Genomic DNA, 14,126 nt, shown 5'->3' with positions numbered 1-14,126 from the left:
ACGAAGCCCCTTACAACACTGACCCAAAAGGGCGTGGCCTTTGACTGGGAAGAGAAGCAGGAGAGAGCGTTCCAAACGCTCAAGCGAGCCTTGTGCACCGCACCAATACTATCCCTCCCCAAAGGGATAGAAGACTTCGTTGTCTATTGTGATGCGTCAAATCAAGGGATCGGCTGTGTTATGATGCAACGAGGTAAGGTCATCGCCTATGCCTCGAGACAGCTGAAGACACACGAGGTCAACTACACCACACACGATCTTGAACTAGGAGCAGTTGTGTTTGCTCTGAAGATCTGGGGACACTACCTGTATGGTACAAAAAGCACTATCTTTACAGACCACAAAATCCTACAACACATATTCGACCAGAAGGAGCTCAACATGAGACAACGAAGGTGGGTCGAGCTACTCAGTGATTACGAATGCGAAATTTGTTATCATCCGGGTAAAGCCAACGTAGTAGCTGACGCCCTAAGTCGGAAAGAATACTCTAGTCGTAGAGTCAAATCATTGACTATGACTATCCATTCACAATTGTCCACGCAAATTAAGGAGGCTCAGCTCGACGCTTTGAAACCTGAAAATGTGGCGAGTGAATCCCTGAGAGGGATGGATAAGAACTTGGAAGTCAAAGGTGGCGGAGCCTTATATTTCATGGATCGGATCTGGACACCGAAACACGGTGGTTTCAGAGACTTGGTCATGACCGAGGCGCACAACACTCATTATTCCGTCCACCCAGGTTCAGATAAGATGTATCTGGATCTTGAAAAGCTATACTAGTGGCCTAACATGAAAGCAGAGATTGCTACCTTCGTAAGTAAATGCCTTACTTGCGCCAAGGTCAAGGTCGAATACCAGAAACCCTCAGGTGTTCTACAACAGCCTGAGATACCAGAATGGAAGTGGGAGCGGATCACTATGGACTTCATAACCAAGTTGCCCAAGATAACGGGTGGACTTGATACCATATGGGTCATCATCGACAGATTGACCAAGTCCGCACACTTCCTGCCTATCAAAGAGACAGGCAAGATGGAGAAGCTTACAAGAACCTACATTTGGGAGATTGTACGACTGCACGGTGTTCCCATATCCATTATCTCCGATAGAGATAGTAGATTCACTTCGAGGTTCTGGCAGTCGCTACAAAGTTCCCTAGGAACTAGGCTGGACATGAGTATAGCCTACCATCCACAAACCGACGGACAAAGTGAGAGGACTATCCAAACCTTGGAAGATATGTTGCGAGCCTGTGTGATTGACTTTGGGAAAGCATGGGATACTCATTTACCCCTTGTCGAATTTTCCTACAACAACAGTTATCACACGAGCATAAAGGTTGCACCATTTGAAGCCCTCTATGGCCGAAAGTGCAGATCCCCTCTGTGCTGGGCTGAGGTGGGTGACACCCAGTTAGCTAAAGGACGAGTTCCTGATAGCACTCTCACAGGTCCGGAGATCATACGGGAAATGACAAAGAAAATCGTTCAGATTTGCGAACGATTGAAAGCCTCTAGAGACCGACAGAAAAGCTACGCAGATAAACAAAGGAAACCGTTGGAATTCCAGGTGGGCGACCGTGTTCTATTGAAGGTCTCACCCTGGAAGGGCTTAATACGCTTTGGAAAGCGTGGAAAGCTAAATCCAAGATACATAGGGCCTTTCGAGATTCTCACTAGAATCGGCCCTGTAGCTTACAAACTTAACTTACCCCGCGAACTCAGTAACATACATTCTACTTTCCACGTCTCGAACTTGAAAAAGTGTCTGTCCGACGAGCCTCTTGTAATCCCACTCGACGAGATCGAGATCAACGAGAGCCTCAACTTCGTGGAAGAACCTGTGGAGATCATGGACCGGGAGGTCAAGCAAATGAAACAAAGCCGTATCCCGATAGTGAAGGTTCGCTGGAACGCCAAGCGAGGACCTGAATTAGTTGGGAGCGAGAGGATCAGATGAAACTGAAATATCCTCGTCTTTTTACTTAGTTATTTGTAACAACTTATTTGCTTAAACTCTAATTTTGGGACGAAATTCCTTCTAACGGGGGGATGATGTGGCAACCCGAAATTTCAATTCTATACAACCATTCACTTCAATATAAGTCAGTCTTGTTTTTGCTAACTTTTGAGCTGTTTAGAGTCAGTTTGAGTGTTCTAAAGCCTAGTACTGCAAGAAATAACCGGAGAGAGGATACTCTAGGGTTATTGTGCAACAATAAAGTCTCAAAACTCCAAGAGTTTGGAGTTTACGGCCCAAACATAGAGTTTACGGCCGTAAACTCTAAGGAGTATAAATACGACACTTAGTCATTTTATACACTTTTTTACCATTTCAAGCCTAGAAACTCATTCTCTCTCAAGTAGCATCCGATTTTCCTTCTTGATCTTCAACTTCGTAAGTGTTTCTTGCCTTAATTAGTTGATATCCTTCATCATCTAGTAATCTTACATGATTTCATCCATGAAATCTCTTCATTTTGTTAGATCTTCAAGTGTTCTTCATTTCACCAAGAACACCAAGAACACACACTAGTGTTCTTGGACTTTAAACACCCTTACAAGCTTCTATATTGTAAGTACTCTTACCTTAGCTTGTTATAGGCTTGATACACTTGTTAAGCAACTAGAAAACATCAAGAAACATAAGATCATAAGTGTTTACGACCAAGGCAATCTCCTTGGGCCGTAAACTCTAATGAAAGGGCCATTGTGAGCCCTAGTCCCTTACTAAGCCTTGGATGCAAGTCTAGATCACTTCCTTGTGGAGTAGAGGACCTTAAAAAAACAAAAGAACCAAGCACACATGAGTTTACGGCCTTAAACTCATGAGGAATGGTCCATGGGCCGTAAACTCTAAAAGGTGGTGCAATGGTGCCACAATTACTTCCCAAGGCTTGGACTTGATCAGAGTATGCTTAACCTTGACTTGTAAGACCTTAAAACACCAAATGGTAGACGTTACCATGGGTTTACGGCCGTAAACCCATTAGGACCGTAAACCCTAAACCGTAAACTCATGGAGAGTTTACCTTTGAACCGTAAACTCAAAAGCAAAGCCCTACAACCCTTAGATGCAATCCTTGGTACTTATAGCACTTGAATCAAAGTGTTTTCCATGTTTTAGGGTGTCTTAACTTGGTTAATTAGTTGCTAAATGACTAATTGGTTACATATATGTGTCTTTATATGTTAAATAGGATCCGTGTGTGTGTTCAAGTCTTCACTTGACACTTAGCATCCTATACCATCCGTTCTTCCAAACCACTCACTACAGGTGAGTTCATACCCCTTAAATCTATCTTTTAAATGATTTTAAATGCTTTTATGGGGGGGGATACAAGTTAAAACATTATAGTTATTATATCAATCACATGTGATTAATAACTATCAAACAAAGGATTTGCTATTCAATTAGCTGTTTTAACAAACAAAACTACTTCAAATGGTCATCAAATACTTTTACATGTTAAATACTTTTTATTCAAACTCTTTTAAACTTATACTTGTTCAAATGCATATCTATATAGATATAGTTATATAAGTGGGATTGAAAGGACTTAGGACTGATAGCTTGCCTTACTTCCTGTTCCTTGTTTGGTTGTGGACTTAGGGTATCAGTTATTTGTCCGAAGGTCGTTTGAATCTTGGTTATATATTATGTATATGTGTATAGATATAAAGGTTCCTTCATTCAGTTCAATACCTTTGGGTAGCAAAGGTATACAAACATGTTCATTTATACAAACAACATTGCTAGTAAACTATAATAGGTATAGTTTAGGAAGTTACTAATACTATTACTAGAACAGTGAAACATATAATGAGTCAGTTCATACATGAGTCAATACATACTATGATGAGAAACAAACATAACATATAGATAGAGGATACTATGATGAGAACAAACATAACACACTATGATGAGAAGCAAACAATAACACACATAGAGAACATACATACATACTAGACAGAGAGAGAACATACAATACAGCTAGTACACACATTACATATACAAGAACATTACAACAGTTATGTGAGCCACGTAACGGGGCATGGCATCACCTGTCATGACTCGTTTTGTATCCAGAGTCTCCTACAAGGAGAGCGTTGAATTTGTGTATAGATCTATACTGGAATGACTATCCTACACCTTGCTGCTCGCTACAGTGGGACTTGCAAGTCTACGGGTGCCAAATGTCATTTCTTCCGACGTCTTTCATCGTCGTGTTTTTAGTCGGTAGTATGGTACAGGCATATCACATGTTACTTTAAATAACAAATTGGTTTAAGGTAATTAGTACAGCAGTAGTTACTTAATACAACACTACAGTACTTTATTATTTCCCCATTGCATTCACCTTGTGACCTTCACACAATGAACGGTAATGTAAAAACTATATTTTTGGTTAATGATAGTCATATTTGGGAAAATACACACTTTTACAAGAAACAAACACACATTACATTTGATGCCTTAGTAGAAGGCTACGTTTAGTAGGAAATATAGGATTTTCTAGGAGATACACACATTTACAAACATTTACAAACAATTACAAACTTATACATCAAGTACATACTAACATTTTCATACAAACTAAGACACTAAAATACTTATGAACTCACCAGCTTTAAAGCTGATCAACTCTTTCAAAATAACTTGTATTCTCAGGTCATCAGTAGACAGGTACCGATGCCAGGCTTTTGAGAAGTTGGAGCTCATTCAAGACTCATCTCATATTTTGATTTACTTTTTGGTGTCTATTAAACTTCACAGAACACACTTGTATTAAATTATTTTATTAATGCAATGGATGATGTTGTTGCTTGTTTACTACTATGCATTGTTGTGATACTGTACATGACGTCCTCCACCCCTGAACGTTTCCGTCGTTCCGGTTTTGGAGTGTGACAACTCGGCTGGACGAGTTTTGCTGAATTTTTCGATGGAAACTTGATTTTTCGAGTGTTTTTGGTTCCGACTCTTATATATACTTTATTAAATGATTTTTAACCCTAAAAAATTTAAGGGAAAAAATAAATTTGAAAATTTTATTTAACGGGATTTGACTTTCGTTGACTGAAAAAAGGTTCGGGTTGTCACACCACATTTGAGAAATTTAATTTGAGTCATTTTCACCTTTAGTGACATCGACGTCTTCAACATCCCTTCTTTTTTCTGTTTATTCAACTTCGGCGAACCAACACCATAACCCACTAAAGATGAAGAGACAATGGGTTGTAGTGTTAGTTCGTAGGAGTTGGAGGACCGAAAAAAGAAGGGATGATGTCACTAAAGATGAAAAGGAAATAAAAGTTAAGGAGGATGAGAGATGAGATGGTGACCGGTAGGACCCATATTAAAATTCTCAAATGTGGTTTCAGGTTTAGGGTGAGGAGATACATATATGTGAGGTCTATTAATTTTTTTTAAATATATAAAAAATAAATACATAAATAAGAAAATTAATTAAAAATAAATTAATAAGGGCATAATAGTCTTTTTAGGTAAGATAGGGACCAAACACATAACAAAAATAAACAGTAGGGACCATCCGAGTTAAAAAAAAAATAAGTTAGGGACCAAACGCATAAATTCTCCCAAACCAGAGGGACCATTCGTGTAATTTACTCTTACTTTGGGTAGCTATTTTTTTTTGTACACATCTAGGTAACGAACTTGTTGAAAATGTTCATATATAACCATTATGACCGGATGTAACCCGCTATAACAGGTCATAATGATGATATGTGAACACTTCCAACAACTTCGTAAATAGTTACCCAGACGCGAACAAACCAAAAAATTAATTACCTAGTAAGTCTTATTCCCAAAAAGATAACTGCCAAGAAAAAATAATTAAGAAAAAAAAGTCTTCCTAAGAGGGTGTTTGGGATAGCTTTTTAAACTAAAAAGTCATTTTTAGAAAATAACTTTTTGATTCATTTCTTTTTCCAGAAGATAAGTTTTAAAATGTGTTTGTTTAAAATTTTGAGGGGGCAAAGGGAAAAAAAAAAGCAAAAGTTGCTAAAAGTCAGGTGATTTCTTAATGCTCTCATTTTTATTCTTCTCAAAAACGTAATTTAAAATATCTTTTGAAATTACCAAACAACTTTTTAAACTTTTTAGTTTTTGGAAAATACAAAAAGTCATTTAAAAAAGCAAAGGCAAACACCTCTAATTAAAAATCAATTTATTTCACCTATTTTTGTCGGATCAGAAATCTCAAACCTAAACATCGAACCCGGGGTGGGAAGATAGCAAACAGGGAGACGAAAATCGTTGATATGTATGTAAGCATCCCTTCCAATCCGCAATTGATACATCACGAGGACTAGTTCAGCCGATTTCTTGTTAAATTACTGTCCAATCTCCATCGCCACATCTTTCTCCCTCGATTAGGTAAATTATTACTCTAAGTACATCTCATTTTTTGCGTGTTTGTTTATACGAGGTGTAAGAGCATTTGGATGTTAATGCGTTATATATCACGTATCCGTTTTCTCCTATTAACTCTTGATCAGTGCGACAGAGCCATAATCACTATTGTTAGTAGTTTGACTTTCAATTTCATCAATACTGAACCCTAACAATTTAAATTACTCTCCATCGCCACAACTTTCTCACTCGGGTAGATTATTTCTCAAACACATCTCTATATGATTCTGATTTGTTAAATTTTATGTTTCCATTGTTTTAGCTTAGTTTTACTTTTGATATTTTCTTTCATTTTGGGTTTTACTAGTTACGATTTGATATGTACTTATATATAAGTACCAATAAAATCATGAAATAGGTATCTTAGATTAGGTTTTTGTCTAGACTTTCTTTTCCATACACTAGTCATCACTTTAGGATCCTGTTCATCGTTGAGTCAGTTTTCTTTCTTTTCTTGCAACGTTTTGTAAAATTCGATTATTTGAGAAGCCAGGGCAGCATTTTTATATATGTGTATGCTCGTCCCTGTTTACAACTCTTATATCTTATGTGGAATTTGCATTAATTAAGGTTTCAATTTTTTTTTTTTTGGCAAGTGTAGGAATGACTATTACAAGTAAGAGGATCAAAACTTGTGACAACAGTGATGTGGCACCTTGGTCAGACCTTAACCATGATGCACTTTTTATAGTTATGATGCGACTCAGAGTTGCTGATTTTGTTGCATTCAGTGAAGTTTGCAAGTCATGGAGGTTACTCGCACTCCCTAACAAGAAAAGGTTTATGGCATCCAAACCACCCATGTTAATGCGTATCTCTACTCGTGCTTCTAATAAGAAAAGGTTCTGCCTAGAGGACTTTGAAGGAGGAAAATTTAAAACCACACTTCCCCATTCTTGTGGCAGGGTTTATCTTGGATTAACTTGTGGTTACTTTATCATGTTTGGGAGGGATACCAAAGACTTCTGCCTTGTGAATCCTATCACAAGGCATGGACTTCATTTCCCTCCTGTTCCCACTCCCTATTGTGAATCAAGAATCAGTGCTATCCTTGTCTTTTCTTCTGTAATATCGAAATGGGTGTTTGTTATATTATATAGATTCGACTGTCTAATATGGTTTTGTATAGCGGGTGAAGGAGCATGGAATCATGTGTGTCACACTTCCCCCATCATTGATATACATTCTTTCAAGGGTAAGATATATACCATAGACTATGATTACAATAGTGGTAGAGGGGAAGCAAGACATTTATGTGAAATGAGGCTCAATCCAGAGCCCAAACTGATGTTACTCGAAACCAAGAATTTTCCAAAGGAAGACTTAATTCTCCCAAAGTTTGTCAGTTCGGATGAAAACCTTTATCTGACAGAATCCTTTCCAAATAATTCGTGGAAGGTTTTTGAACTTGATTTTGGCAAAATGAAATGGGTGCCGTTTGAAGAGACAGGAGATGAATATACATTTTTCTTTAACGGTTTTAAACATGGTGCTGCTGTTAAACTAGAGTCGAAAGACGGGAGATATGATGATCTTGATGAAAGTGGAAATGGCAGGTTCATTGGTAGGAACATGTGGTACTTCCCTCATGAATGTTTGAATGTTAATCTCTTACATGAGTGATGACTTGCTCACACTCGTATCTTTGTTTTCTATTTTTTTTCATATGTTGGATCAATTTTAAGATGTTGAGAACTAGCTATGGTTGATCTGGATTTTGCAATTTGTTGTTTAGTTGTTGTTTGCATGACTATCATTTATATATCCGGCTTATGTGATCTGTGTTCTTTGCTTTCAAATGTGTGGGTAATGCATTATCTATAGAACATCGTATGTTGTGTTGCAGAGGAAGAAGCTTTTGTTGGTCTGTTGTATGATTTGATTACTATTTGTATGTATAATTACTATATGTTTATTCATTAACTATCAATTTCTACTTGATGCATTTTAGTTCTTTTGAATCTTTTGTTGAAGGATTAATAGATAAAAGGGTGGGGCTTCCATTGTATAAAACTGTTGTACACATTTAAAATTGAATAGTGTTTCCCTTTAATTTGTGTTAGAATAACAATGGAAGAACTCCATGTATGTGTCGCCTTTTCACTAAAAGTGTTGTGTTCTTGGCTTCGACACGTCGTGTTCTCTTCCGACCATAACATCGTACTTACAACACATCGCCTTACCTCTACACGACTTGTTGTGTTTGGTAAAGTATATTACCATCTCCGAAATAACAACATACATCACCATTCTATGGCATACAGTATCGCATACATCTAGATTATGCGCCGCGCGCGAACACTTTTGCCAATTTTTTCAGTTTTACCATTCTTAACCATTTACACATCATTTAGTACTCTAAACTCAATCTCAATCGACTCCAAGAATCACAACAATAATTATCAACAAAATTCTCAAACTAATATGTTGAAATCTCATAATTCATATAAAATAACCAAATTACCGTTATAGTGAAAATAACTCCTTAACACAACTAATGGTCTTTACAATCAACTTAACTGACAATTATGTTACACCTTCACGTGTTTTACAAAATAGTTGTTACAAATGTGTCGTTTAGACACATGTAGTTAATGTTTACTATTGACTTCCAAGTATTAGTGGTGATAGAGAGGATTTGATCTTCTAAAATATCCTTCGGTATATAATATATATACCCCTCTTCTTTGTATACCTTCAAACAATCACTTGATACGGTCCACCTCGATGGCACTTTAAACAACGGTTGCAAATTCCCTAAATCCCTTGTTGTCAACTACACTGAACGGTTAATTGTATACATACATGCTATAGATTTTTTATATTTTTCTTGGCTAAAGGAATGCGCTTCTAAAGAACTAGCCTCTTCTTTGTATACCTTCAACAATCACTTTCAAGTTCTTCGTCAACATACAACCGGTGGATTTGGATTAGCCTACTCGAGTTACTTCTACTTTCAGCTCCATCTTCCATCCACATAAAGTAAAGAACAAATTATAAAGTAACAGATTAAGATAAATTAATAGATTAAGCAAAAATATCATATTAAGCAAACATAAAATATGGAAAAATAAGAGCAAACTAGATTATAACATATGGTAAGCACTAAGAAGGAAAGAAAATATAACATATAGAAAAATAAGAACAAACAAGATAATAATGGTGTAGGGAGGTAAGCACTAAGCATATAACTAAATCATATTATAACATATGGAAAATAACTGATGGAGAATGGTGCCTATTGTTACAACACAATTACAACCTTTGGTAATATTACTATTAATAGTAGAGTCATTTCTGGTTACACACAATAACAAAAATAAGCAATAAAACGACATGGGAAAAATATAGGGACTCGATTTATTAACTAATTAATAGTCTTTAATTAAGTAAATGAAATCTAGAAGTTCCGTAATGTTTTTTGGAGGATTAAATAAGATAATTTATACAGTTCGATAATTACCATTTATATGGATAATTATCAGGTGACTAGATAATTATTTTTTAGGGTTTTCTATTTTTCCCTATAAATAGAGAGGCATGTGGACGAAATATGATGTTGGGTTTTACTCAAAACCCTAGGAAAAATTCGGTCCTACCTCTTCATTCCTAAAACCCTGTTAGGGGCATATATTGCACCTTTTCACATGTTTATCTCATGTTTATTTATAGCATTGCATTGCATTTTAGTGTAATTTTGCATGCATTTTGCATATTTGGACATAATCGAGGACCAATCTACGTTTCACCATTTTTGTGGATGTTTCAAGGTGATTTAAAGATTGGAGCATGCATAGGATGTTCGAGGGAAGCTCTCGGTGAAGCTTCGGGATTTTCGGAGCTAAATTGAAGAATTAGGAAAATCGGAAATTGGACATTTTGTAGTTTATTACACAGTCCACACTTGACAAGGCATACGTTACGCGGGCGCGCTTTGGAAACTTTTCAGTACATCAAGACCATTACATCGTCGTGTGATGGCAAGGCTTATGTTAAACGGGCCGTGTAACGAGGTCTGAAGATTTTATGAGTTGCAACTTTCGATTAAAGAGAGTTTTTTTGTTGATTTTCATGACAACTTCGACCATAAACTTCAAAAGGACGATTGTGGGAGATCATTTCACTACTTATCACTTTGGAAACACTTAAATATTGAATTTGTAAGTTGTTTTGAAGATTTAACTTGTTGAATTTGTGCTTTGATTTAGCCATGTGTGGTTAACTTTTCATCTATTTCCGATTCTAGATTCTTAATTACTTGTTATTAGATTGTGATGTGAACTAGATTTCATGTTTATTATCTAGTAATCTTTGATTTGGTCTTCATTATGTACTTGATTTTTACTCATTTCACTTGATTAATGAAATTAGGGTTCATATCATGGTTGTTAGTCAAATTATGAAATTCGTATATGTGGTTTCATTGGAATCAAAATTAGTGTGATCAAAGATTGGATGTTCATTCTCCCGAGCATATGAGGATTACTGAACATTGTTGGTAATAATTGTATGAACTTAAGGTCTTTTAGTGATCTAATCTAAGAGTTTGTTTGGATTTTATCAACTAAATGAAGTTTTACATAAAGCATATTTTGAGTAAAACACTTTTGTCAATTTGAAGATATTAGACCTTATTAATATCTTACTTACCAACCTATATTGAACATAAACTGAAGTCACATTGCATCTTGCAACATAGTCCTTGAATAGGATTTGGAATCAGAAATGTCTTTAATTCTTGGATTTTAGTCTTAATTTTTTTTGCTTATGAAGTTTAATTTGAAGTCAACAAAACCCCCTTCGTTTAACAGATGTTATCGTGATGTGTGAAATATGGTTAAACACTAAGTCTCGTATATCTGTGGACCGACCCTCCTTACTCTATATTATCTTTAGTATATTTGGTAGCAGTGACTTGTGTTTATTTGTTATTATCCAATCCCTTTTATTTGTTTGTAACGTCCCAAAACAGTGATAAATTTTTTCATTTAAAGACAAACAATTTCATTCATTACATGTTTCAAAAACCATCACCAAGTATAATATCAAAACATCATAATACAATTATTCGATATGCGGAAAATCATGAGGGGAGGATGTTGTGCCATCACACTGGGCCCTTCCCTTTCGAATCGGAAGTACCTGAAACCATAAACATAAATTGTAAGCACAAGGCTTAGTGAGTTCCCCAAAGTACCACATACCAATCATACAGCTGGGCTTAACCCTTGGGTGTATTCCAACCCGATATGCATATATGGGTCCTGCCCTAGGGTGTATTTCAACCCTGATCAACATGTATGGGCTCGTCCTGGGGTATATTTCAACCCAATAATATCATAGTGGGCCCCGCCCTGTGGTTTATTTCAACCCAATCATACCATAGTGGGCCCCGCCCTAGGGTTTATTTCAACCTAAACAAGAAAACACATATAAGCTACATACAACTATCCTTCTACATAACACAATAATGGGGTGGCATTGGTGCCTTCGACCCATAGATACAGTGAGAAAACTCTCCTCATAGACGGATGAAAAGTTGAACAATACGTTGCTCCAAAAACAAACTCTACCAGTCACCTTTACAAATAACGTTGACCAAAACTCAGACTACAACTCAAAATACCCGAAATACCCCTAGGTTAAACGTGGTAAAAATCCAGGTCATAGTCAAAGTCAACTGAGTCAATCGGGTCAACTCGGTGAGCATGTTGGGCGCACTCAATCTATACACGGGGCGTACTACACATTTGACCAAGGGATCGAGGATCTGACCACGTACACGCGGCGTACCCTTTGGTACGCCCAGCATACGTGACTGCCAACCCTCCTTCCTATTAAGAGCTTAATCCCTTAACCCTTTTTGTCCAAAACCTAGATCTAGTCCTCAAACGTTATTCTTAACCATAAATTTTCCAAATTTATGGTCTTGCATGGATATTAAGACCTCAACATCAAAAACCCTAGCTTCTTGACTCATTAAGACAACCTAGATCATGCATGGAAGGAAACTAATGCCCAAGATCACATTTTTATGACTTATCACACCCTAAAACATCTGAAAGGACAACTTAAAGGTCATGGAGTATTTCATACTCACAAGGATCAAGATTTGGGACAAAAGGGGTAACTTTTAAGCTAGAATGAGATCTAAAGTAATACTCATCAAGGTTGGAGCTTTATACCTCCAGAACATGCAGAAGAGAGAGTAGTTGTTGGATCTAAAGGCTTGAGTTAAACACTACCACACCAAGATTCTTCCTTCACCACCAAAAGCTCCAAAATGACACTCCAAAGCTTTAAAACACACTCATACACTTTAAGGTTTTGAAATAGGGGATAAGAGGGATGGAGGCTGGAGCTAAGAAAGGGTATGGGGCTATAATGATGCTTAAATATGGTCCAAACCCTAAAAATTAGGGTTTGCTGTTGGAACCTGAAAGTGAACCTCTAACAATCCCTAACCCTTGGATGTTCCAAAGTCAGTCTTAGTTCCGAAGTCGTATATGGCCCGGAGTCAGTCTATGGTCCGAAGTGAAGTTGGTGTCCGGAGTAGAGAATGTGTTCAAGTGTTGATGTTCCGAGATGGTGAATTAGTCCAAATCAATCTATCTGTCTATACATTAATTAGTCTTGTCTTTTAGTTTGATGTAACAGTACATATGACTTAGTTTATTTTGTCAAAATGGATAATCAGAGTGTCAGTAGTAACTCTTTTATCAGGTCCTATGTATGTGTTTGAGTTTGTACGATGTACTCCTTTCTCCTGTTTAAGGAGTGTTTAATGACAATAATATTTGATAGATTGTTCCACCAAAGATAGATATTTTCACATTTACTTCACTTGCACCTTTCTCTCAAATCATGCCTTCAAACATTCCTTGTGTTCATTTATTGTCTTTATCTTGATTATACTCATAGTCTCATATTTAATACTTGAAGTACTTTGTTGATTCTCATCTTCAATCTTGACTGGTCTTGCCAGACTTGACTGGAACTATTAATCAAAAGCAGACATTGATCTTAAGCATTAACTCAAGGTTTGAGTTTTCAAGCCTTGTCCCTGCACAATTAGATCCTTGTTCTCACAATTGGTATTAGAGCTTGAGTGGTTGTACTTTGAATCCATAAGAACATATTATAGTTGATTCGAGATTACCTTGGTATTTCGATCATTTCTGTGTTCAGGATAAAAGTTCTTCTATATACCACTTTTGCTCAAGATATGTTAACTTCAATGACTACTTCTAATTCTCAACAAATGTACTCAATGAAAATATCAAATAGTGTGGGTTACCCTACACGTGCCCCACTGCTAGTTGTTGAAGAGTATGATCAGTAGAAAGTCAGAATGGAAATATTTTTACTTGGAAAAGAAAAAGGTGAATCTATTTGGAGATCCGTTAAAGAAGGTCCCCATATTCCAGTTCGAACCATTGTTACAGATGTTGTTGCAACTCTCTTGAGACAGGATCAGCAACGATAAGCACCTCTCACTGCTGATGATCTTGAAAAGTTGCATGCATATCAAGTTGCCTTTTCTGAAATGGTGTTTGGTGTTCCACCTTCTCTATTTAAGCACATCAAACTGTGCAAATACGCAAAAAAGATTTAGGACACACTTCAAGATTTGTTCGAAGGGTCAGAGAACATGAAGGATAAGCGGCTAACCTCGGTCGTCAATG

General features: G+C 36.8%; 1 protein-coding gene across 1 annotated transcript; it reads left to right on the top strand.

Moving 5' to 3' along the window:
* Positions 1-6,226: 6,226 nt before the first annotated feature.
* LOC145114314 (uncharacterized) lies at positions 6,227-8,240 on the top strand. The gene is made up of 2 exons (XM_079050311.1): positions 6,227-6,405; positions 7,043-8,240. Exon 2 carries the CDS (start codon positions 7,045-7,047, stop codon positions 8,062-8,064), a length of 1,020 nt encoding a protein of 339 aa, XP_078906437.1. The 5' UTR covers positions 6,227-6,405; positions 7,043-7,044; the 3' UTR covers positions 8,065-8,240.
* The last annotated feature ends 5,886 nt before the right edge of the window (positions 8,241-14,126 follow it).

This window comes from Lactuca virosa, chromosome 5 (assembly GCF_052849685.1).
Source record: "Lactuca virosa cultivar CGN04683 chromosome 5, Lactuca_virosa_CGN04683_v6, whole genome shotgun sequence".
In the NCBI taxonomy this organism is placed as follows: Eukaryota; Viridiplantae; Streptophyta; class Magnoliopsida; order Asterales; family Asteraceae; genus Lactuca; species Lactuca virosa.
This window is presented reverse-complemented; position numbering and strand designations above follow the sequence as displayed.

Coding starts and splice junctions, on each gene's coding strand:
- LOC145114314 (XM_079050311.1), top strand. CDS start 7,045: ATGACTATTACAAGTAAGAGGATCAAAACTTGTGACAACAGTGATGTG.